Source organism: Pleurodeles waltl, chromosome 12 (genome assembly GCF_031143425.1).
Source record: "Pleurodeles waltl isolate 20211129_DDA chromosome 12, aPleWal1.hap1.20221129, whole genome shotgun sequence".
NCBI classification, from domain to species: Eukaryota; Metazoa; Chordata; class Amphibia; order Caudata; family Salamandridae; genus Pleurodeles; species Pleurodeles waltl.
Window position 1 is genome coordinate 705,046,653 of NC_090451.1, and position 26,287 is coordinate 705,072,939.

The window sequence follows — 26,287 nt, forward strand, 5'->3', positions numbered from 1 at the left end:
GTGGAAGTATTGCTGCACTCAATCCCCAGGCACTATCCCCCAATTATAGACTGTGATTGGTGCACTTTAGAAAAGTTCATAGACTGTACCTCACATCAGAAAGGATGCGTAGAATGGGACTGATTGAGGACACAAGCTGTGCTGTGCATAGCGCTGACTTCTTATAGCTTGTGTGGCATTGCCCTGGTGTGCAACACTTTCGGTGCAAAGCATTTTACGTAGTGGAGGAAATCACTGGGTATGCTCTCCAGCCATCACTGCTCAATCCGTTACTAGGCTATGTGAAGGACATCCCCACAGACATCCCTCCTCCTCCTTTTACCAGCAAAACGTCAGGTGGTGATGCATTGCGCCCGGCGCCCAACATCGCAGAAAGCCTGCTGGCTGCGAGATGCGGCTTATTGTCAGGAACAGCTCACTTTTTTCTGGGAGCTGATACCCATGGGATCCTGTCCCAAACATATGTGGTTGCCCTTGGAATTGTACCTCAAAGCTCACACGGAAAGTGAGAACACAGTAGCTGCTGTGACCCCTGAGGTAAGTGATACACTGGAGCCGTCTATCACTGCTGGCCATGCTCTTTAGATGACTAGCTGGGTCCTGACACACCGAGACCGCCAACTTATGATTGTAGACTAACTACAGAAACTAGACTTCTGAGTCCTGCACTTGTTACTATATGCTGAGTGGGCTCCCACCCTTTTTTTCTTCCCCCTCCCTCATATCCCCAAACCCCTACTCGGTATGCAATCAAACAGTACTGCTAAGTCGAATAATGTACCTCATGGGAAACATTACAACATGAACTTTGATTGTACTGTTTTTATGTGTTCTGCCCGAACCTTTTTGAAATACAACAGAAAACAACAAAAAAAAACTACCAGGTGGTGTACCACGAGAGAAGTCCCCTGATGATTCGACCAGCTCCAAAGGCATAGGTCCTCTTGTATTGTATTGTATTGCAAGATATTTATTGAGCGCATTCCCGCCATAGCATCGAAGCGCTAGCGAACATTGAAAGGGGAAATCTAATAAAAAGGAGTAAAGAAAAGACTGCCAAAAGGCTAGGGTCTCAGTAGAGTACAGCACAAGAAAAGACAGAAAGGGCTGCAGGAAAAGGAGTGCCTAATCTAATCTGAGAATAACCAAGTTTTAAGCTGCTTTTGAAAATGGAAGTACATCTCCTCCAATTGATGGAAAGTGGGAGAGAGTTCCAGAGTCTTGCCGCTGTGAGTGAGAAGGCGCTATCCCACCATCTGGCCGTACGGCAACGAGGAATACATATAATTTCCAATGCAGAAGATCTAAGCTGACGTCCTGGTTGGTAAGGCCGTAAAGTAGAACTTAAATAATTACAGCCTACCTGATAAAAAGCCTTATAAGTAAGACAGAGTGCTTTAAATGTAACCCGTTTTTCCACCGGCAACCAGTGCAGCTGTCTTAAACTGCTACTAGCCGATGCTGAACTTGGTAGTTCCAGAATTAAGCGAGCTGCCGCATTTTGAATCAATTGTAGTCGCTTAATAGAGACCTTCTTGATATTAAGCATCAGTGCATTACAATAGTCAAGTCTAGAAATCACTAATGCTGAGGTCACCGGAATTTTAAGTTCCCTTTGAAGAAAGGGAAAGATTTTCTTTAATATTTTCAGGCACCAATAGCAACTTTTAATTGTGCTGTTAATTTGATGTTCGAAGGAGAGAGTCCTATCATACAAAACGCTGAGGTTTCTTACCACGGAGCTTGGAGTAGGACATTCATTACAGGACTTAGGCCACCAACGAGCACCCCATATATTGGTATCTAGGCCAAAAAGGAGAATTTCTGTCTTTTCTCCATTTAATTTCAGCCAATTGTTGCTAATCCACTTATTGATTTCGTTCATGCGCGTATGAAATCTATCTGCCACCTCCTCCCAGTTCTGATTAACCAGTACAATCAACTGGGTGTCATCGGCATAAGAAACCACTTTAAATCCAAATGAATGGTTCGGTCTGGCAAGGGGAGCCACATATAAATTAAATAAGGTGGGGCTAAGTGATGAACCTTGTGGAACCCCGCAGGAAAGTTGAATAGGCAGAGCCCTGAATTCTCTGCAGCGGACTGTGATTGATCTGTCAACCAGGAAAGACTCTAAAATATCAAGTGCCTTATCTCTGACTCTGAATTTTGATTGTACTGTGCTGCATACTGGTTTTTTTATCTGTTCTGCCCGAACCTTTTTGAGAAAAAAGAAAAAAAAAAAAGATCCTACCAGGTGGTGTACCCCCAGAGAAGTCCACTGGTGATTCGACCAGCTCCAGAGGCATAGTCCCTCTCGGCACAGGACCACACCTCTGCCCTGCTTGTTTCAGTACCAAAGGCTATGGTGTTCTGCATGAGAATGTGCACCAGCCATCCCTTGATGGAGGGCAGGACAAGCTTCAACATCAGGTGAATTGCCTGCAACACCACCAGATTGATGTAGCGGTGGGTCTCTGCTGGAGACCAGGGTTCTCTGTTCTCCTCTTCTCCTTGATGACTTCCTCAGCCCATTAGTGACGCATCCATCACAACTGTCAACTCTTGGGTGGGGCAGGTTGATGGGTCTGCTGATGGTCCAGTGGCAATCGGAATGTGCGGGCAGATTGTATCAAAACAGTTCATGTAGCAAAAGGAAGGTCTCACTTGAGGTGCTTGGAACCTGCAAAAGGATAAAGTAGTACTTATTACATTCATTAAATCTCTGCCAAAGTAAAATGCTGTTTTTTCTCTGCATTGCTGCTCCTTTGGATAGATATTATTTCCACCCATGCTGGAATTTGTGCTGGTTTTTATTTATTTACTAGAATACAAATTTTAATTGCACAACCAATGCTCAGTATTTTAATTGAAAATCCACCTAAAAGGCTTGAAAACAGTGAATTGGAATCACTCCAAAAATAGCTTCAAAACCAGTCAGTAAGCTAGATGCAATTTTTTCAACAATCTGTAATTATTACAGTGTTTGATAAATGCAAAATCGTTTGCAGTGTATGCAATATAGGTTGGAAACTGTGTTTGTGGGAGTCTTTGGATTTCAGATGCAGAATGGGGTGTTTGTAAGGCAAATGTTTCTGCTGCAGAGGTTACAAACACCTTTTTCTGCATAATATCGCAACAAGCTTATTTAGCCTATCAAAGCGCATATTTATGTCTATTTGGGCCAAGGAACACTCTTTGGCGTCATTCCACTACAACTACAATTTGTTCTTATTAGATGGGACTATTTTTCTAGCAGGGGGTGGTAAGAAGGAAAGAATCAGGCACATGTGACTTGTAATCCTCAGGCAAACCTGGCATCAAGTGTTAACAAGCTCTGTGCAGAGAGACCGCTATACGGTACTACTTGAATTTTCTATAGACATTGAGAATGTATCTTATTTTTCATGAAACAATATTATGAGAATGTTTTAGAGAACAAAACATGAAGTTCCTTTATATTGTAGTCCCACCCCATCCCCTACAGAAAAGAAACTGGACAGTGGTAGCAGTTGTAACTTAGCAGCATGAGAAGAACCCCCGGGCATGGCACAGAAAATGATCTTAAACAACAGGCATCGTCCACCCCCGTGTTGTACATATTGCATAGGTCTCTTCCTTCACTGAGTAATACTTCTGGATCCTTGCCAGTCAGACCATATTTTAACATATTTGTAGGGTTACCCCCAAAATTCATAGACAGGTTGTTTTAACAACATACCATGGTCTATGCCGTAGGCCCATATCTGCAAGAACAGACAGGAGAGATTTTATCTTGATGCAATCGGAGGGAGGATTTCTCAGACGCGGCAGCAAGATGCTGTGTCGTATTTGCAGGGTCACATCCATGGTGCTTGGGGAAGGATACTAACGTCTTACTGTTGTGAGAAGAAAGGTATTTTGTACTTTGAAATCTTTTCATCTGCTGCTGTGTTTGCAGTAAAGAAAGGAGAAGCATAATCCTCGCCTCCTTCTTATTAGAATTGAAAATTCTTGATGCAATAGCTAGAAAGTATTTTTACTGCCTTGTATGCAGTTTACAAAGGTCACTTTAGTTTTGAAAACGTCACACGTTTCTTGTTATACTTGTAGAAGACCACCCGGATTGTACTGGCAGGGTGGTTATGAAAGCATGCAACTCGCGCAAGGTGGATGCTGAGAGTATAAACAGACGTGAAGGCACATTTGGCTTCTGCTGAGAGTAAACCACGGTGTGTGTTTCTGTGTCATTGCTCATGATACGTGGGTCAGCTTCATTGTTCTCTGAGGTAGAAGAGGGAGAGGCTTCACCATCGTGAGTTAGCAGTCTACTCATTCTATGGGCGAGAGCCATTGAAACAGAAGCGCAGGGTGGCCATGGTTTTTGACATTTGCATCTCTGAAATTGATCAAGCACTACGACTGAGATAACTGCTGCTCGGCACAAAACGTTCTTTGCCTTCAATGTGCACATTGTTTGTTCCTTACTTAGGAAATTGTATTTTTATGATGAATTTTTGTTAGTGCAAATCGCACACTACTCTAGTCATTATTTGGCCAAGCGCAATTTAAATAGGGTTGCGGCATGGCAGTGCAGCAGGCGCGCTGAAGGCAAGCCTGTCTGCACCTGTCCGAGCCTGGACGACACCAGAACCCTTGCAGAAATCAGCTCAAATGACAAGGTAAAGCACTGCTATGCATGTGACATGCTTCTAGATTTAGGAAAGTTGACAGTTCATGCTTCAGAAGACTGTCTGGTGGGCAGGCGGGGCAGTTAGAAGGCCCAGTGCCTGTAAGAATTGTAAATGGGAAAATGTGATCACTAAAGTAATCGCCTACAGCTCAGAAAATCTTCCAAGCCCTCCTGCACCTCTTGTTTTAAACTGCCTGTAATTTAACGCATGGTCATTGCCTAGACACTGCATGGAGATTTGGAATGTTATTACACAGTCAGCGCCAGATGTGGTACTTATTACTGAGATGTGGCTAAAATAACATGCCCTACCTGATATTGCTATTTCATTGCTAGATACAAGATGCTACAATGTAATAGAACAGGATGGCGGGGGTGTGAGGAAATGCCTCCTTGGCATGGTTACCCCCTAACTTTTTGCCTTTGCTGATGCTAAGTTATGATTTGAAAGTGTGCTGGGACCCTGCTAACCAGGCCCCAGCACCAGTGTTCTTTCCCTAAATTGTACTTTTGTCTCCACAGTTGGCACAACCCTGGCACTCAGGTAAGTCCCTTGTACCTGGTACTCCTGGTACCAAGGGCCCTGATGCCAGGGATGGTCTCCAAGGGCTGCAGCATGTCTTATGCCACCCTAGGGACCCCTCACTCAGCACATGCACACTGCTTCACAGCTTGTGTGTGCTGGTGGGGAGAAAAGGACTAAGTCGGCATGGCACTCCCCTCAGAGTGCCATGCCAACCTCACACTGCCTGTGGCATAGGTAAGTCACCCCTCTAGCAGGCCTTACAGCCTTAAGGCGGGGTGCACTATACCACAGGAGAGGGCATATGTGCATGAGTACTATGCCCCTACAGTGTCTAAGCAAAACCTTAGACATTGTAAGTGCAGGGTAGCCATAAGAGTATATGGTCTGGGAGTTTGTCAAACACAAACTCCACAGATCCATAATGGCTACACTGAAAACTGTGAAGTTTGGTATCAAACTTCTCAGCACAATAAATGCACACTGATGCTAGTGTGCAATTTATTGTAAAATATACCCAGAGGGCATCTTAGAGATGCCCCCTGAAAACATACCTGACTTCTAGTGTAGGCTGACCAGTTCCTGCCAGCCTGACACACACCAGACATGTTGCTGGCCACATGGGGAGAGTGCCTTTGTTACTCTTGGCCAGGAACAAAGCTTGTACTGGGTGGAGGTGCTTTGCACCTCCCCTGCAGGAACTGTAACACCTGGAGATGAGCCTCAAAGGCTCACCCTTTTTGTTACAGCGCCCAGAGGGCATCCCAGCTAGTGTAGATGCCCACCCCTCCGGCCACTGCCCCCACTTTTGGCGGCAAGGCTGTAGGAGATAATGAGAAAAACAAGGAGGAGTCACCCACCAGTCAGGACAGCCCCTAAGGTGTCCTGAGCTGAGGTGACCCCTGCCTTGAGAAATCCTCCATCTTGAGTTTGGAGTATTCCCCAATAGGATTAGGGATGTGCTCCCCCTCCCCACAGGGAGGAGGCACAAAGAGGGTATAGCCACCCTCAAGGACAGGAGCCATTGGCTACTGCCCTCCCAGACCTAAACACACCCCTAAATTCAGTCTTTAGGGGCTTCCCAGATCCCAGGAAATCAGATTCCTGCAACCTGAAGAAAGAAGAAGGACTGCTGACCTACAAGCCTGCAGAGAAGGAGGAAGACGACAGCTGATTTGGCCCCAGCCCTACCGGCCTGTCTTCAACTTCGAAAACCTGCACCAGCGACGCATCTGACGGGGACCAGCGACCTCTGAAGCCTCAGAGGACTGCCCTGGACTACAGGACCAAGAAACTCCCGTGAACAGCGGCCCTGTTCAAAACCTGCAACGTCTTTGCAACAAAGAAGCAACTTCCAAAGACTGCACATTTCCTGCCAGAAGCGTGAGACTTCACACTCTGCACCCGACGCCCCCGGCTCGACCTGCAGAAAACCAACACCTCAGGGAGGACTCCCCGGTAAATGCGAGCCCGTGAGTAACCAGAGAACGACTCCCCTGAGCTCCCACAGCGACGCCTGCAGAGAGAATACAGAGGCTCCCCCTGACCGCGACTGCCTGTAACTAGGGACCCGACGCCTGGAACCAGCACTGCACCTGCAGCCCCCAGGACCTGAAGGAACCGAACTTCAGTGCAAGAGCGACCCCCAGGCGACCCTCCGCTTAGCCCAGGTGGTGGCTGTCCCGAGAAGCCCCCCCTTTGCCTCCCTGCAACGCTAGAGTGACCCCCGGGTCCCTCCATGGTTTTCAATCTAAAACCAGACGCCTGCTTTGCTCACTGCACCCGGCCACCCCTGTGCCGCTGAGGGTGTACTTTGTGTGCCTTCTCATCCCCCCCCCCCTTCCCCCACCCCCCCGGTGCTCTACAAAACCCCCCTGGTCTTCCCCCCGAGGACGCAAGTACTTACCTGCTGGCAGACTGGAACCGGAGCACCCCTGTTCCCCATAGGCGCCTATGTGTTTTGGGCACCTCTTTGACCTCTGCACCTGACCGGCCCTGAACTGCTGATGTGGTAACTTTGGGGTAGCCTTGAACCCCCAACGGTGGGCTGCCTATGTCCCAAACTTGAGACTTGTAGGTGTTTTACTTACCTTCAATACTAACCTTTACTTACCTCCCCCAGGAACTGTGGATTTTTGCACTGTGTCCACTTTGAAAATAGCTTATTGCCATTTTTACAAAGACTGTACATGATATTGTTTTCATTCAAAGTTCCTAAAGTACCTAAGTGAAGTACCTTACACTTAAAGTATTAACTGTAAATCTTGAACCTGTGGTTCTTAAATAAACTAAGAAAATATATTTTTCAATATAAAAATCTATTGGCCTGGAGTAAGTCTTTGAGTATGTGTTCCTCATTTATTGACTGCGTGTGTACAACAAATGCTTAACACTACCCTCTGATAAGCCTACTGCTCGACCACACTACCACAAAAAAAGCATTAGAATTATCTACTTTTGCCTCTCTCTTAACTCTAAGGTGAACCCTTGGACTCTGTGCACACTATTTCTTACTTTGAAATAGTATATACAGAGCCAACTTCCTACAGGGGGCTAGCGTTAATTTTCAAAGACTTGGATTCTGGTTCCATTTAATCCATTATGGCTCTCCCCATTAGCATTAAAGCATGAGCAATATATAGTGATTGCTGATTTTACCTTTCATTTTGAGAATTTGGATGACCCCTTTGACAAAGAATTTCAGGGCCCACGCATATAACAGGCCACACACTGGATTTACTGTTTTCAAACATTGAGATCATACAAAATATTGAGTTTGGGCTGTATAACCTGGTCAGACCATTCTAGCATCAGTTTTTTATTTCTTTTTTAGCTTGCAAAGACAGGCTCCTAATACTTCTTGTGCCCGTGAGAGGCCTTGGCAAAAAATCAGTGCTGATTCTTTTTCTGAACACTTTTCTCTGCCAAACTTCAATCCAGATACCGCTTTGGACACCTACTTAGCCAAATTTAAGTTAGCTGTCTCTAAATCTCTTGACAGGTGTGTCACACAATAATAAGCAATCTCTTAAACAGAATCTTTCTTAGGCATGGTATTCGTCGGAGTTATATCTGACAAAATAAAGTGTATATCAGCTGAGCAAAAAGTGGCGTCTCACAGAAAACTATGACAATTGCCAAACTTATAAACAGCAATTAAATACATACCATCGAGCGCTTATGACACCTTTAAAAAAAGTATATTTAGAGGAAACTGGAAGACAATACAGGCTCCAGCAAAGAGCTCTTTAAGATTGTTAAAGAGCCCTCGCAGCCCACCAGCCTGTCACAAGTTATTCCCCCCCCCCCCCCCCCCCCCCCCCCAACATCACATTGTGAAGACATTGCCAACTTTTTTGCAGAAAAAGTCAATAATATTTATTCTACTTTTGTCCCCCAACCCTCCTTACTCCATTTGGATTGGAGTCAGTTAGGGCAACACCAGGATGCAAGAGTATTTTTAGGGAAATTTGCTAACCTAACAAGGGAACAGGTGGAGGAAGCAATGGTGGAAGTTAAATCGGGTTCTCCTTATTGATTGCTGTCCCCTCTTCATTTGTCTTCCATTCTTAGTCTGCATTTCACTCTAATTTTCAACTTTTCATTGAGAAATGCTAGATTTCCCAACATATGGAAGCAAGCCTTGGTTTTTCCATTGGCAAAGAAGGCAAGAATTGAGGCATCAGTATTATCAAATTACTGACCTGTTTCCCTTCTTCCATGTATGTCTAAAGTTTTTGAAAGACTTGTCAATAGTTAAATGACATTTTTCTTGGAAGATAACAATATACTAGACTCCTCCCAGACAGGTTTCAGATCTGGGACCAGTATAGAAACTACCCTTCTGGCTGTTTTGGATAACATAAGAAGAATGGATCATTGCAAAGCTGATCCTGCTCGATTTATCTCCAGCATTTAATATGATTGCACACAGCCTTTTGATAAAGAAGCTCCATGAAGTTGGGATTCACTCGACAGCACTGTGCTAGTTTTCCTAATTTCTGAGCAATAGATCTCAATTGGCTAAGCAGGGATCCATAAGATCTACTCCCCACAGTTCTAATTGTGGGGTGCCACACGGCTCATCACTAGGCCTGACACTGTTTAATGTTTATGTTGCAGCCCATGCAAAGTTGGTGCGCAAGTGGAGCTTTGAAGCTTGCTCGATGCTGAGGACACACAATTGGTCATCCCCCTAAGTGAGAAAGTCGAATAAATCAGACAGAATGTATCCAGCTGTCTAGAGGAAGTAGTAAGCTGGATGAATCTGCATTGTTTAAAGATGAATGCTGTAAAAACAGAGATTCTGTTTCTAGGGTGTGCCCATAACATTTGGGAGACATCATGATATATGGCATCCCTTCTATCTGCCCCAAGCCTAAAAAAGTTGTCAGAAATCTAGGGGTGCTGATTGATGAGTCTCTAACCATGCAGGAACAAGTCATTGCCACATGTAACAAATGCTATGGTTTGTTGAAACTGAAACTATCCCGCTGGATCCCTGTAGAGTGGCGTAGAACCATTGTACAAGTGCTGGTGATTAGTAGACTGATCTATGGAAATGCTTTATATGTAGGTATGCCGGACCATTGTTTCAACCGCCTACTGGTGATGCAAAATATGGCGGTTAAACTTATCTGTGACAAAGATAGGTATAGCAAAAACAAGTGATGGACGGAATGCTGAACATTGTCAAACACTCACCCCCAGTCATAGATCTGGGTTTAATCCATCGTTCTTTTGCTCACCATGCCACCCCAGTTTGGACCCAGCCATATGCAAATCAGTCTGCCAAGCCAGGTCCTCACTGGACCGGAAACAAGCATCTTGGGACCGGTTTCGGGGTTTCACCCCTCATCAGCCAGGCTAGCTTGAATCCAGTGGCATGGGAAGCACGGGACCCACGTCTGGGCATACCCTTCCCACTTAGGGCGACAAAGCAAAAACAACAAGTGATGGACGGAATGCTGAACATTGTCAAACACTCACCCCCAGTCATAGATCTGGGTTTAATCTATCGTTCTTTTGCTCACCATGCCACCCCAGTTTGGACCCAGCCATATGCAAATCAGTCTTGACCCTGTTCCTCATGGGAACAGTCCAGACCGAACTGCCAAGCCAGGTCCTCACTGGACCGGAAACAAGCATCCTGGGACCGGTTTCGGGGTTTCACCCCTCATCAGCCAGGCTAGCTTGAATCCAGTGGCATGGGAAGCACGGGACCGCATACCCTTCCCACTTAGGGCGACAAAGCAAAAACAACAAGTGATGGACGGAATGCTGAACATTGTCAAACACTCACCCCCAGTCATAGATCTGGGTTTAATCCATCGTTCTTTTGCTCACCATGCCACCCCAGTTTGGACCCAGCCATATGCAAATCAGTCTTGACCCTGTTCCTCATGGGAACAGTCCAGACCGAACTGCCAAGCCAGGTCCTCACTGGACCGGAAACAAGCATCCTGGGACCGGTTTCGGGGTTTCACCCCTCATCAGCCAGGCTAGCTTGAATCCAGTGGCATGGGAAGCACGGGACCCACGTCTGGGCATACCCTTCCCACTTAGGGCGACAAAGCAAAAACAACAAGTGATGGACGGAATGCTGAACATTGTCAAACACTCACCCCCAGTCATAGATCTGGGTTTAATCCATCGTTCTTTTGCTCACCATGCCACCCCAGTTTGGACTCAGCCATATGCAAATCAGTCTTGACCCTGTTCCTCATGGGAACAGTCCAGACCGAACTGCCAAGCCAGGTCCTCACTGGACCGGAAACAAGCATCCTGGGACCGGTTTCGGGGTTTCACCCCTCATCAGCCAGGCTAGCTTGAATCCAGTGGCATGGTGAGCAAAAGAACGATGGATTAAACCCAGATCTGTGACTGGGGGTGAGTGTTTGACAATGTTCAGCATTCCGTCCATCACTTGTTGTTTTTGCTTTGTCGCCCTAAGTGGGAAGGGTATGCCCAGACGTGGGTCCCGTGCTTCCCATGCCACTGGATTCAAGCTAGCCTGGCTGATGAGGGGTGAAACCCCGAAACCGGTCCCAAGATGCTTGTTTCCGGTCCAGTGAGGAGCTGGCTTGGCAGTTCGGTCTGGACTGTTCCCATGAGGAACAGGGTCAAGACTGATTTGCATATGGCTGGGTCCAAACTGGGGTGGCATGGTGAGCAAAAGAACGATGGATTAAACCCAGATCTGTGACTGGGGGTGAGTGTTTGACAATGTTCAGCATTCCGTCCATCACTTGTTGTTAAAGATAGGTATAGGTCTGCCTCTGCTTGTCTTAAGACTCCATTGGTTGCCCACCCGGGTGAGGGAGAAATTCAAACTTTTATGTCATGCACACCGGGCCCTTCATAACATTGGCCCTGTGATTCTTTGATCTAAAATTGAGTTTTATACTCTTAGGAGAAACTTGAAATCTGTAGATCTTGCCCTGGCCAAAACTATAGGGGTGCAAAAAAAGTAGGAATAGGCAGCCGTTCCTTCCCCTACCTGGCTGCATCATACTGGAATCAATTGCCCCTAGATCTTTGCTGCACAATTAATTATCTCCAATTTAGAAAGAAGCTGAAAACATGGCTCTTTCCAAAGCAAACACTGGCTTTTGCATCCACCCAGAGTTTCCTGAGAGGGTACGTGGCGAATTATAGCACTGTGATATCCTAGTATGAATGTTGCATTTTACAAAAACTGAATTAAATAAATTGCTGCAGTGGCTACTTGCAAGGCCTTCCCCTATTACTTATTGGAGTCTACAGCCTCTGGCACGTCGGGGCAGTGACACCCCACTGAGTGCCATACTTGCCAAAATTTGAGAAGACTTAAGTGGGAACTTTCACTTAAATAATCGGAAGAATGCATTTCTCCCATTTACTTCTATTAAAGCTGAGTCAATTTCAGGAGCGAGGCAGCCAAAATAAAGCAATTTTCGGCTTACAAAATTAGGAGTCTCCCATCTGAATCAGGTCTATTGGCATGTATGCAGTGCCTGCCCAGGGCAGGGGGCCAATACAGTACTGTATCTCAGCATTTTAGTTGCTTTACCAGTACGTTAGTCGTGGCAAAAATTGTCAAACCACAGAAGAAAGAAATTGATTATTTAGGTAATCCTTTCTGAAATGCAAAAATCTGGTGGCTATTAAAACTACAATGAATGCACATTTGAGTTTAAAACTTGTTTTAAGACTTTTGATGGAATTAAATATCCATGCATGGGCTAAAATGCGATGCAGAACTTTTTAGGGCTTCTCCAATGTTCTTTTCTTAGTATTAGAGCTCTCGTTTCGCGTCTATATCTTTAATATGATACGCCAGTGATTCCCAGCCTGCGGTCTGAGGACCTGGGGTCCAAGAAGCCAACGCAGGATGGCGACGACTACTTAAAAAATAAATAATATTAACTGATTAATAACAATTAGATAAATAAAGAAGCTAAATGTACAATTTCAAAAATTTAAATGTTGTGTACATGTGAAGAAATGTGAAATTGGAGGCTAAAAATTAAGTTAGTATCCTCAGTTTGATTTGTGAGAGAACTGCAAGTGCATCATGCAGAATAGGATATGGATGATGAGTGGTGGCAATTGAGTTTAGAAACACTCCAACTCAAATTACATTATTGATTTTTGTTATATTTAAATGTGAATTAAATAAATTATTTCAGCAGTTGTGTATTTGTTTTATAAATGCTTGTTTCTGTATTTGTGTATGGTTCAGCAGTTCTGATCCTTGAAAATGCTTAGGACAGGTACCCTTGCTTCCAGGAAAACTCCGTGAGGTGGTCCCCAAGCCCAATAATAATTCACTGGGTGTCCCTGGTTTCCAATAATGATTAAGAAGAGGTCCTCAGAAGCCAAAAGGTTAAAAACTGCTGTGGTACAGAGTGTAGTTGGTAAAATGCACGCGGCAATATGGCGCTCAGTGTGAGCGCATTTATTAAAAGAGGTTGCCGGTTTAGTTGTAATGTTTATTACAAATAGTCCTCCTTTAGTTTCAAGTTATCTCCACTGCGCCGCCGCAGATCAATAACTTTGGGAAGGGAGATTTAGGACTGAGCATGCGTAACAGGGAGCGTGTAGGTTATCCGTATGACCCTAATGCGCAGGCGTAATAGTTCAAAGCACGTGCTCGGGAAAGAGACAGGCTGGAGGCGTTTGTGCAGTTGGTGACCAGTGCCAAGACACGCCCGGCCAGACGCCTGCGCAGAAGAGTAACGTCTTGTGCGCATGCACACTCGCGTGAGGCGCCTGCGCAGAAGTGTTCCTCGGTGCGCAGGCGCGGAAGCCCCGGATGTCGTGCCTGGCTGAGCTCGAGATCCGCCTCTGAGAAGCGGAGCAGCTGCCGGGCCCCAGGCCCCCAGAGCGGCCTGTCCCGGGCCCCAGGACCGAGGCCATGAGCGGAGGGGAGGCACTGTGAGTGTAGGCTGAAGGGGAGCAGGGGGGTGGGGAGATCAGTCTCCATCACGGACGCAGAACAGGCAGGTGAGGGGCAGAGAGGAGGGAGTAGAGGGCTGGGGCCCTGTGGGTGGCCGGGGAGTGCTGCCTGAAGCAGGGATGTGCAGGAGCGAGGTATGGGGTTGAAGGGTGTGTTCATTGGAGTAGTATGGGGCAGAAGGGTGGGGGCATTAGGGGTAGTATGGGGCAGAAGGGTGGGGGCATTGGGGTCAGCAAGGGGCAGAGGGCTGCGGCCCCAGAGGTGGGCAGTGTGCAGGGGAGGGTGGGCGGGGAGTGCTGGCTGAAGCAGGGATGTGCAGGAGGGAGGGTAGGGGGCAAATGTGGGGGCATTGGGGGGTAACAAGGGGCAGAGGGCTGTGGCCCTAGAGGTGGGCAGTGTGCAGGGGATGATGGCCGGGGAGTGCTGGCTGAAGCAGGGATGTGCAGTAGCGAGGTATGGGGCTGAAACGTGTGTTCATTGGAGTAGTATGGGGCAGAAGGGTTGGGGCATTAGGGGTAGTATTGGGCAGAAGGGTTGGGACATTGGGGAAGTTTAGGACAGAGGGCTGGGGACCTGGAGGTTGGGGTGTGCTGCTTGGAACAGGGATGTACAGGGGCAGGTATCAGGCAGAAGTAGAGGGCATTGGGGTAGTATAGGGCAGATGGGCAGGGCATTAGGGGTAGTATGGGCCAAAGGGTTAGGGCATTGGGGGTAGCAAGGGGCAGGGGTCTGGAGACCTGGAGGGTGGGCAGTGTGCAGAGGTGGGTGGCTGGGGTGTGCTGCCTGGAGTATTGATGTAAAGGGGTTAGGTATAGGTCAGAAGGGTGGGGTCCATGGGGGTAGCAAGAAGCTTAGGACTAGGGTCCTAGAGAGTGGGCAGTGTGCAGGGCAGGATGACTGGGGAGATGCTGCCTGGAGCAGACACACAGGAGGCAGGTATGGGGCAGATTGGTGGGGTCGCAGAGGGTACAGGTATAGGGTCAGACAGTTATAGTCCTAGAGAGTGGGTTGTGGCCGGTAGAGAGTCAGAGGGGTGTACTGACTGGACCAGGGATACAGAGGCAGCAAGTGCGGTGCAGAAGAGTTGGATCCTAGAGAATGGGTGGGAAAGAATCCACAATCTTGGGCAGAAAAAAAGTAAAAAGCATTGTAATTGATTATATCATATGTAGTGGGATTATATGATCTCAGACCTTGGAAAAAGTAGTTTCTTTTGTTCACTAACACCACAGTAAGTGACATGCATTACACTTCGTATGTAGGACAAAAACACTGTCATTTGACACTGACGAGGCCCTCTGTGTTTGCTTTTGGTAGCGAGGCAAGCTTTCAGGCTGAGTGTCAGTCAGTGACAAGGGCCCCGGGCTATGATACTGTCAGGAAGTGAGGAGCGTCCTCGATCTGTGTTAGTGTCAGACTGCGAGACTGGCCAAGGGACATTTTCTAAACCTGTGCTTTCATTTGACAACTTACTTGTCTGGGGTGGTGGTGGGTGGCCCATGTGGGGAGTGTTAGTGCTCCACTGGTGGGTCGGTGCCAGAACGTAATGTTTAAATACATAGCACAGAAGTGCTGTGTCACTGGACGTAAATGTTAAAACGCCCACGGCACCGAAGTGGTTTAACCTTGCAGAATGTTAGCTTCTAATTTGACATGGGTACACAATCTGGGCACTGTGTGTAGATACTAGCAACACCTCTGTCCGCACTTCATGGATTGCACCATCGGAGGAGTGCAACTTCACAAGTACCTTGCAAGAGCAAGGCGGTTTCGTCCAGAACCTTTAAGATTCTTATGTTTTCTGTGCAGGAGGATTTTTGAATGATTTGCAGATTTTAACAATGCATGGCTACAGTAGTAAGGGAGCAGTTGTGTTATCAATTACCTATGTTATTCCTGTCTTACATATATCATTAAAGATTACTTGAGGATTGGGACCAAGTTGTTACAGGTTGAGCCAGCCAATAGATCGAAAAAGAGACAGAATCTTAATAAAAACAAAATGTCTTGGTTAACACCAGGGGCCCAGTTCTTAAAGAAAGTCACAAAAGTGCACTCATGGTTTATGTCATTGCGTTAGTGCAGATTTACAGCTTTCATGAATTACCAAAAATTTGAAGTAGGCCAGGAAATGGTACTTCAAGAAAATATTTGTGAACTGCATTTTTGCACACAAATATGTATGTGTAGATTTGCTCATGAGAAAATCTGATGAACGTTAACAAACTTGCTTTCCATCTATCCACTGTTTTCCCAACCCTGGAAGAAATTTTAATTCAGCCATTGTCAGGAATACATTTCCAAGCTTTCTAAGTATGGAAAAAAATGAGAGAAGGACTGGTGAACGTCCTTAAAACATGCAAGTTACACCGACTTTAAAGGGCATTACAGCCCTTTTCCTGTCGTACTGCTACCTCTAGTCCCAGTATATACATCTGTGGAAAGCATCTGTGGCAAAACGGGGATTGCTAATATTCAAACCCTACTATACTATGAGCCCTGGCATAATCAGAGATGCTGTTATCAGAGCTCTTATATAGTAAAATAGCTGCCATAATATATTGCCACACTACATGGCATCAAAGGGACAATGGATTTTGTTACAGGACAAGTAGATTTATGAAGCAACCTGTCCCATGGACAAGTCGATTAGTTGTTAAACTCCACACCACTGATCTTTGGTTGTAAGGGCATGACGTGCCTATAACCACCAAACTCCCCTTTCTGAGTGTATGTATAATACCACACTTTGGTCCCAGAAGAATCCTACGTTGACATCCTTTGCCGACCAGTCTGAAAGTCCTGATTCCTGTCAAGAGGGTCTACGTGTTTTTTTGTTTGTTTTTTTGTGGAAGTCACGCTCTGTACTTCAGATAACTTTGGGAGTTTGTGTACTCTTAATACTAAAATAAAACCTTTACACCTGCTTGCACACTTCATTAATTTACAAAGACTTTGTTTCACTTCCTCTTTCTTTCGCAGACAGCAAGATGAAGAGAGTAAAGATCCTTCTGAAGTACCACCACAAAGTGAGACGGAGACGTGCAGCACTGGAACGGTAGAGACTACTGCAAAACACAAGGTACGGCCTTAGGGATGAATTGCATCCCCCAAAGACTCGTGTTAAAGACAACCTAGAATCTGCCACCAAGTGTGTATTACACAGGGTACCGCATCCTCTGCATTGGACTCTGGTGTTCAGCTGCTGCTTCTCTGCTCAAACTTTACTTTTAAATAAATATGGGCATACAATGATCTGTTTCCAGTATGTATTTTTAATACAGAAAAAGTGCCAATAGGGGCTTCTTTGTATTGGTCATTTTAATGTATTTAGAATTATTAAACAACTGTGGCTGTGTTCATCACAAAATTGGTCAAGCAGCGCCACCATGTGGTTGGCAGTCACAAGTCTCTTTGTTGACAATTAAGTGCCAAGCAACGAAAAACCACCGGCTTAAATTAGCCAGTGACTGGACCATGAGTTTACAAAAATATAAATATGTATGGGATTGATGGTTAGTTAGGACTTTACTTGACTAGTGTACTCTGTATTGGGGTAAAATTAACAGATTTGTAACAGTGTGTTAATCAATTATGTTTTCTCTTTTTTTAATTTTTTTTTTGATAGACATTTTATTAATTTTCGGGAAAAAAAAAATTGGTCAATGGTACAAACATTTTTAACAAGGTGCCAACATGGCGCCTAACATTGGTCAGTCCCGAGTCCCAGATCCCAGGCAACACAGTATAAGTAAGGTCAAACACTGCCTAGGCATCTGCTGCGGCCTCCCACTTCCCCCATATCCTGTCATATTTATTCGGGCATCCTCTGGCCTCGTATACCAGGTTTTCTTGTTTTTAATATGTTTTAGCCCAATACAATCTCCTTTATATTGAATATGACCCGAGAAGTTTCTTGCTAGCCAAAAATAATTTCTTTGCTTCAGGCTTGTTGTGTTGGTGTTTTGGTCAATCATACGGTCGCCGGGTCCATTCAATATTAGAAATCTCACAAGTGCACTGGATTAAGCTGCTCAACAAAAAAGCTGGTGCAAAGATCAGTGCCACTCCATGTAAACTGATCTTTGACCCCCTCCTACTACCGCCCATACCTATGGGGCCATACTTTCTGTCTGCAGTGGCAATCTGATGCCCTCCTATTGATGCTGCCCCATGAACCTGCTTAACCAGATTGATTAAATCCACCACTTACAGCCTGTATGCACCATACACTAACCACTCCTCTGCAAATACAAAATGTACAAATGATGCAGCAAATTGGTGTTTACTGAAAATAGACTTTTGTATGCGTACTCCTGAACTTGGGAAAACAAACACTCGGCAGAAAGTATGTCTAAGCACAAAGCCAGTTGGCCAAAGGCTAATCTTAGAGATTCTGCAACAGTCGGACCCATTGTGTTAATATTTAAATAAATAAATTAAAAAAATTACTCTCTCAAAAGCTTTACTCTGTCTGATAATCACCCTATACCACTGTCTGTCTATCCTTTATCTCCACTCTCTGACTCATCGGAAAATCATTCTACTACTATGACCTGCAAATAACCCTTCCCAGACTCTTCTCCCCTCTACCCCTCTTTGCTCACCCCAAACCTCAGTTTAAGACAATGAACTCCCAAAAAACCATACTAAATTCTCCTTCATTTATCTCTCCTTTGACTCCTCCAAACCCCATTTAACCAGTATGAAATCCCTAATACCTTTCTACAGAATCTAACATACTCCACCTCTCCTTTACTCATCTCAAACCTCATCTTACTTTTAAGATCTCCCAAATAACACCTCTGGATTCTTCCCTCATTATTCTGTTTAAATCAACTAACAGACTCTTGTGTCCTCTGTTGAAATTAACTTGTACCTCTCCAATACTAATAGCGTACATATATTTCCCTATAATAATCCACTTCTAATCCTTTTGGCTTCCGGAGTAGCGTGCTACTCACCGAAAAACGCTTTTGACGCCTCATCAAGGGTAGTAAGCGGTGTATAAATACTACTACATTTACAATATTGTTTTCTCCCATGGTATCAGTCATGAATTTCGGACTAATGACAGCTTGTTGCACTGAAAACAGGTTACCTAGGAATGTATACATTTAAATGTATTTTACTACACCACTATATTTGCAGTCTTCTGTAATGTTGTATAATATGCGATTTACAGCTATGTCGCCTTTTAATCATCCCAACATAGATAATAAATGTACAAAAAGTATTTTGCAGTTTGTGCCATAAAATGTGCCATCAGTGTGGTTAAATACAGATGCGCGGATTGTGACGCCTCAATATCTTTATTTGCTCATTGCAGTTAGTGAGTTTTACATTTAAACATTAACAAGCACTAAAAAAATAAAAATAATGCAAGTAATGTTTTTGTTATGCTAAACCATGTCTGTGCAAGTAGCAATAAAGTTTCCTGGTTTTGAGCAGTTAAAGCCAGTGAAGTGTGCCAATTAGACACTATATTAGCACTAGTAAAAAATAAATAAAAAAAGTTAAAAATGTCTAAATACACATGTAAAAAAAAAAGTACTGTAAAACTGAGAGCCCTAGTGTAGGAACCTGGATCTGTATATACTATATAACAAGCATCTGCAATGGAATGGACTCGTGTTTGCTCAAGGTAGAGCTATTTGCATTGTAAATTCCTAACTGGACTTTTCTTGCCACACAAACTGAAAATAAAAAGTAAAACAGTTGACATAAGTGAGCCGATTCAAGTGCCGCTGTGAGCGTGAAGAGTGAGACAAAAGGAAAAAGTTTGCTCGCAGTCGGAGTTATCGACAAAAGTGCAGTTATCCATGTAACAGGATAATGGCCAAGGCGGTAACAAAACCGCCCCAAGGAGGGACAAACATAAATCAGTTACCAACAAAAAAAAAAGGATTTTTGAAAGGCAAGCCCATGAACTAGTGATAGTGATGGGCGCGCGGTCAGTGTGGTTAAAAGCCCAGATACATACCAACACGTCTGAAAAGCAGCGCTTGCACGCTGCTGTGCTTAACCTAAAAATGAGATATATGGTACACAGAGTCCAGGGGTTCCCCAGAGGCTTAACAGAGGTTAAAGTAGATAATACTAATGCTCTATTTTGTGGTAGTGTGGTCGAGCAGTTAGGCTTATCAGAGGGTAGTGTAAAGCATTTGTTGTACACACACAGGCAATATAGGAAGCACACACTCCATGCTTAACTCCAGGCCAACGTTTTTTATGTAGCAAAAGTATATTTTGCTACTTGATTTCTAGAACCACAAGATTCAAGTTGCAGGTAAGTACATGTGCAAGTAAGTATGCAACATGTATCAATACCACGTTGTTTGGAATTGGCAAGTTATACGGTTTTCAAATAAATACCAATAATATGTTTTAAAAGCTGACATTGCAGTTTTCAGAAACAGTTCTGGGGGAAGAAAGGTTATTATGGTTTTGAGGTAAGTACAAGACTTAAAGTTCCAGTCTCTTGGGGTTGGGATGTCCACAGGTTGGGGTTCAATTTAACCTCCAACACCTACCACAAGCAACACAGGGCCAGCCGAGTGCAGAGGTCAAAGTTAAGGTCGATTTAACATGAGCTCCTTTGGAGACTGGTGGCACTCTGAATCAGATCTGCTTGCAGGTAAGTACCTGTGTCTTCAGAATGGCAAACCTGGGGGGTTTAGAGGAGCACCAGCGGGGGCCACAGGTCAGTATCAAACACACACCCTCAGCGGCGACCAGGTGCAGGGTGCAAACACAGCATAGGGCTCCCAATGCTTTCCTATAGGTGCACCCCGGGGTGCCACAAAGAGGCTGCAGGTGAAGTCCAGGTGGTCGGTTTCGGTAAATCAGAGGCTGGGCAAGGAGGAATGCCGCCTGTTTGGAAGGCCAGGCGTACATTTTGGCATCGTGGAATCTTTGTCCGGTTCTGTCACGGTCAGGGGGGTCCCCTGGATTCAGGCTGCAGGCGTCCTCATGTTGGACAGGAGGGGTCAATCCAGGATGGGAACTTGCTCAGAATCGTCCGGGGACCAGTTCTGCTCGGTTGGGCCACCTGGACACGGGCCGTGGGCGTCTGGTGCAGAGTGGTCAGAACTTGCAGACCTGGAGTGGTTGTGGAGTCTTTATCACCAGTGCTTAGCACTACAAGTATCGTGTCTAAGTGAGCTCTGCAAATGTTGACTGTGGTTCTTGGGAAGCTTGTAACTTTAGGGTGGCTACTCCTCTGCATGCCTGTGTGATTACCATCTTCGTGGATGGTGTTCATCAGAAATTGATCTTGCTCTGTAACTAGGCAGCTGCTTTTAAAAATCTTGTACAGATAAATTAAGTGCTTTTTGGACTCTTTTCTCTTTATTTAGTTTGTTTTTATGTGGACATGCTTCCTAGCAAACACTTAACTCCTTATTTTTTATTTTATTCATATTATTGCTCATCTGTTGATGTGGAGTTCAGGAGAAGTGAGAGTGTAAATTCTGGTTTGATTATGAAAAAGTAGGAGGAAAGCACTAATATCTGAGTTGACAGGATCAAAGCTTGGAAGCACATTAACGGACCTTAACACCTCCATACATATTTTCTTTTTGAGCTCCCATCAGTCTCGTCCCATAATCTTGTGATCTTATTAGTACATTGAAAACGTTGCTCAGGAAACTGAAGTTGTGAAAAGTAGGAAGAGCGAGAGGACTTTTAACATGGCACTAGATTTCTCCCCTTGAAAACATCCTTGTGTCTGTGTAAAATGAACACAAGATAAAGAACTAAAATTGTACACACAGTGGAATGTAGGGTGCTATTTAGTGCTAAAACTCTTTTCTACATTGGAGTTTTTCTTGTCCCCGGAATCGGAGCCTGTTCTCAGAAATTCGTATTCACAGGAAAGATCTGAAATGATTGTGACTGCTTTTAAATAAAAGTGAAATTCTGACATCCAGAGATAACTTTGAATCCCCTGCCGCCCAAAATCAACGGAAAAATTCTAATTAAGAGGGTCTTGCCTCTGTCCGTAAGGATTAGGTGAAAGTGGTACACTGAATTGGGGTTTGATCTGGTTTATGGGTTACATTTTGGAAACTGATCATGTGCAGAATATTGAGGTGAGGTTATTTTCCAAGAGACACGGAAATTGGGAAAGAGGTGACAGGCTTCCCATTAATAATTCAATGAGGTCCTTTTGCTGTAAAAAGCTGCTGAATCTTCTTTCTGTTTACATCAATTTAGTGTAGGCAAGGACTGGAGCCACAGTTCAGATTGTTGGTTTTGCTGCTGAGAGTCCGGTGCACAATACTTATGTTTCTTTGTGCATCTGTTGTGGATGCTACAGCTTACAGATGACCCTGCAGTGGGAAGCTTTATTCTCGGCAAAGACAGAGTCTGCAGGCCACATGAAAGGAGTAGTGACCCAATCCAGTTCTGAAGGTGCAGTCTAAGAATATAGAGCCCCAGTCTGCTGTACCTCCATAAGACTGCAACCCTTGACCCTCTTGTTTTTCCAGTTCCAACTGTCTTTGTGTCCAGGAACACCTTCAGTGCTTGTGTTGGAAGCAGATAAGGAGAAACTGTGGTTGCTGCATTGTTTGCTATATATGGAGACCTACTTGCGGCAACTCGTGCACATCTGAGCTTGAACAGCTCTGTCTCAGCCTCTGCTTAGTAACTGGTTGGTAAAGCCCTTCCTTGTAGGGTCGTTCTCTGGAGAAATAGAGCTCCATGTCAAAATCTTCCCCGGCAGCTGCTTTTCAGGCTATGGTAAGTGTTACTAGCTAGAGAGTGGCACTGTTGCATCTCTGCACCAGACACAAACCCTTCAGATTTTTTCCTTCCTTCATTCCTAGGAACGGGGCCATTCTCCAGCTTTTGTCTTCTTTTCACTCCTTTAAAAATTATCTTCCAAATTTTTGGGTTGATATTGTCTAGAAATCCGAATAATGAGGCATTATTCCTGCATCCTGATGCCACTGCTAGTTGCACTGGTCACGCTGCATAGGACCCCTCAGTTATTTACTTCAGTGCTGTTGCGCTCTCCTTTCGCTCCGTCCTCGGCACCTGATGCCCTGCGGGGAGCACTGCGCCATTCGGAGACCAGTACATCTGTTGGCTGCATCTTCACCATCCACTGCCTCGTGAACACATTGTACTACACATTTGTAGCCGCCCTTGCCTCTTCCAGACACTGTTCATGCAGGGTTATATCCTGGCGATGAAATATTGTTGACTTGCCAGTACAACCGACTTGTGATGTTGTTTGCTTTTATTGGGATATAAAACTCTTATTGGGTTTTATATCTTGAATGTATTGTGTTTTAACAATGCTTTTATGCATATCTCTGGTATGCAAATAGAGAATATTAGGTAACCTTCATAAAATCAATATGTGATAAACAAGTATTTTCTGAACATGAAACAAATTCACAAAATCTACCTATACAACCCTCTTATAATGCCTATAATCAACTATATCCACCCTATTTATCTACTGCTACACGTCAATGCTTCACTGTGAAATCTTACTTAAACAGAATAATGCATTTAGGGTAATGATAATCTTAACTGGTTAATGTGGTGTTTCTATGGTCATCTTTCTTTATCTCCACCATCATGAACACCAGCACATACACAAGCAGCTATAGATATAGATATATATCATTGTTACCTCCTGCTTTGTAAGAGGCCATATACCTTGTAGGGCAGCCTGGGTTACTGGGGCGAAGCATCCCACAGAAAATATCTCCCAAACACGAAAAGCCCAGGCACCAGTCCATGTTAAAATCCAACCATTTAATAGCATTTCTGAGCAGCATGACAAAAAATCCTGACTCGTTTCGGCAACGGCATGCCTTGTTCACAGGTAAGTAAAAGCAGGTGTGAGTGAGCCAGTGCTTTTTAATTACAGTCATGTGACTTCAATAACCAAACTCCAACTCCCATAATGCACAGTTCCATATAAATAACTTCCTGAGCTGGAGCGCTTAATTTCCATATAGCTGCAAAAGCATCACAGGCACTTCAGTTCACCATACAAATATTCTTATGTGCATTAGGTATCCATTACTTGATAGTACACTTGTTTTTACAGTTGCTGCCCAGCATGCTAACATCAATACAGGTAATACATGAAAAGTAAGAGGAGGGGCACACTGCCTCCCTCCTATCCCTTGCTCACCTCCATCACAATATATTTCTCGGATAAAATATCCCTATATCCCTAATATGCCCTATATTCAAAACAATTCTGTATGACCTCTGTAGGAAGTTGGCTCTGTATGTGCTATTTCAAAGTAAGGAATAGCATGCACAGAGTCCAAGGGTTCCCCTTAGAGGTAAAATAGTGGTAAAAAGAGATAATACTAATGCTCTATTTTGTGGTAGTGTGGTCGAGCAGTAGGCTTATCCAAGGAGTAGTGTTAAGCATTTGTTGTACATACACATAGACAATAAATGAGGTACACACACTCAGAGACAAATCCAGCCAATAGGTTTTGTATAGAAAAATATCTTTTCTTAGTTTATTTTAAGAACCACAGGTTCAAATTTAACATGTAATATCTTGTTTGAAAGGTATTGCAGGTAAGTACATTAGGAACTTTGAATCATTTCAATTGCATATATACTTTTCAAGTTATTCACAGATAGCTATTTTAACAGTGGACACTTAGTGCAATTTTCACAGTTCCTGGGGGAGGTAAGTTTTTGTTAGTTTTACCAGGTAAGTACGACACTTACAGGGTTCAGTTCTTGGTCCAAGGTAGTCCACCGTTGGGGGTTCAGAGCAACCCCAAAGTTACCACACCAGCAGCTCAGGGCCGGTCAGGTGCAGAGTTCAAAGTGGTGCCCAAAACGCATAGGCTTCAATGGAGAGAGGGGGGTGCCCCGGTTCCAGTCTGCCAGCAGGTAAGTACCCGCGTCTTCGGAGGGCAGACCAGGGGGGTTTTGTAGGGCACCGGGGGGGACACAAGCCCACACAGAAATTTCACCCTCAGCGGCGCGGGGGCGGCCGGGTGCAGTGTTAGAACAAGCGTCGGGTTCGCAATGGAAGTCAATGAGAGATCAAGGGATCTCTTCAGCGCTGCAGGCAGGCAAGGGGGGGCTTCCTCGGGGAAACCTCCACTTGGGCAAGGGAGAGGGACTCCTGGGGGTCACTTCTGCAGTGAAAGTCCGGTCCTTCAGGTCCTGGGGGCTGCGGGTGCAGGGTCTTTTCCAGGTGTCGGGACTTAGGTTTCAGAGAGTCGCGGTCAGGGGAAGCCTCGGGATTCCCTCTGCAGGCGGCGCTGTGGGGGCTCAGGGGGGACAGGTTTTGGTACCCACAGTCGTAGAGTAGTCCGGGGTCCTCCCTGAGGTGTTGGTTCTCCACCAGCCGAGTCGGGGTCGCCGGGTGCAGTGTTGCAAGTCTCACGCTTCTTGCGGGGAGATTGCAGGGTTCTTTAAAGCTGCTCCTTTGGATAAAGTTGCAGTCTTTTTGGAGCAGGTCCGCTGTCCTCTGGAGTTTCTTGTCGTCGTCGAAGCAGGGCAGTCCTCAGAGGATTCAGAGGTCGCTGGTCCCTTTGGAAGGCGTCGCTGGAGCAGAGTTCTTTGGAAGGCAGGAGACAGGCCGGTGAGTTTCTGGAGCCAAGGCAGTTGTTGTCTTCTGGTCTTCCTCTGCAGGGGTTTTCAGCTAGGCAGTCCTTCTTCTTGTTGTTGCAGGAATCTAAATCTTTAGGTTCAGGGTAGCCCTTAAATACTAAATTTAAGGGCGTGTTTAGGTCTTGGGGGTTAGTAGCCAATGGCTACTAGCCCTGAGGGTGAGTACACCCTCTTTGTGCCTCCTCCCAAGGGGAGGGGGTCACGTCCCTAATCCTATTGGGGGAATCCTCCATCTGCAAGATGGAGGATTTCTAAAAGTTAGAGTCACCTCAGCTCAGGACACCTTAGGGGCTGTCCTGACTGGCCAGTGACTCCTCCTTGTTATTCTCATTATTTTCTCCGGCCTTGCCGCCAAAAGTGGGGGCCGGGGCCGGAGGGGGCGGGCAACTCCACTATCTGGAGTGTCCTGCGGTGCTGTGACAAAGGGGTGAGCCTTTGAGGCTCACCGCCAGGTGTTACAGCTCCTGCCTGGGGGAGGTGTTAGCATCTCCACCCAGTGCAGGCTTTGTTACTGGCCTCAGAGTGACAAAGGCACTCTCCTCATGGGGCCAGCAACATGTCTCTAGTGTGGCAGGCTGCTGGAACTAGTCAGCCTACACAGACAGTCGGTTAAGTTTCAGGGGGCACCTCTAAGGTGCCCTCTGGGGTGTATTTTGCAATAAAATGTACACTGGCATCAGTGTGCATTTATTGTGCTGAGAAGTTTGATACCAAACTTCCCAGTTTTCAGTGTAGCCATTATGGTGCTGTGGAGTTCGTGTTTGACAAACTCCCAGACCATATACTCTCATGGCTACCCTGCACTTACAATGTCTAAGGTTTTGTTTAGACACTGTAGGGGTACCATGCTCATGCACTGGTACCCTCACCTATGGTATAGTGCACCCTGCCTTAGGGCTGTAAGGCCTGCTAGAGGGGTGACTGACCTATACTTGCATAGGCAGTGAGAGGCTGGCATGGCACCCTGAGGGGAGTGCCATGTCGACTTACTCGTTTTGTTCTCACTAGCACACACAAGCTGGCAAGCAGTGTGTCT

The 26,287-nt window shown here is 45.3% G+C and overlaps 1 protein-coding gene across 2 annotated transcripts in view; it reads left to right on the plus strand.

The window, feature by feature from the left end:
• The first annotated feature begins 13,457 nt into the window (after positions 1-13,457).
• The window catches only part of LOC138266916 (eukaryotic translation initiation factor 4E type 2-like), a 68,548-nt gene continuing 55,718 nt past the window's right edge, over positions 13,458-26,287 (plus strand). For both annotated transcript variants that reach the window (XM_069215664.1, XM_069215666.1), the window contains exons 1-2: positions 13,458-13,613; positions 16,618-16,717. In XM_069215664.1, the coding sequence (XP_069071765.1) occupies positions 13,594-13,613; positions 16,618-16,717 (120 nt within the window). In that variant the 5' untranslated portion in view covers positions 13,458-13,593. The remainder of the gene's footprint in view (positions 13,614-16,617; positions 16,718-26,287) is intronic.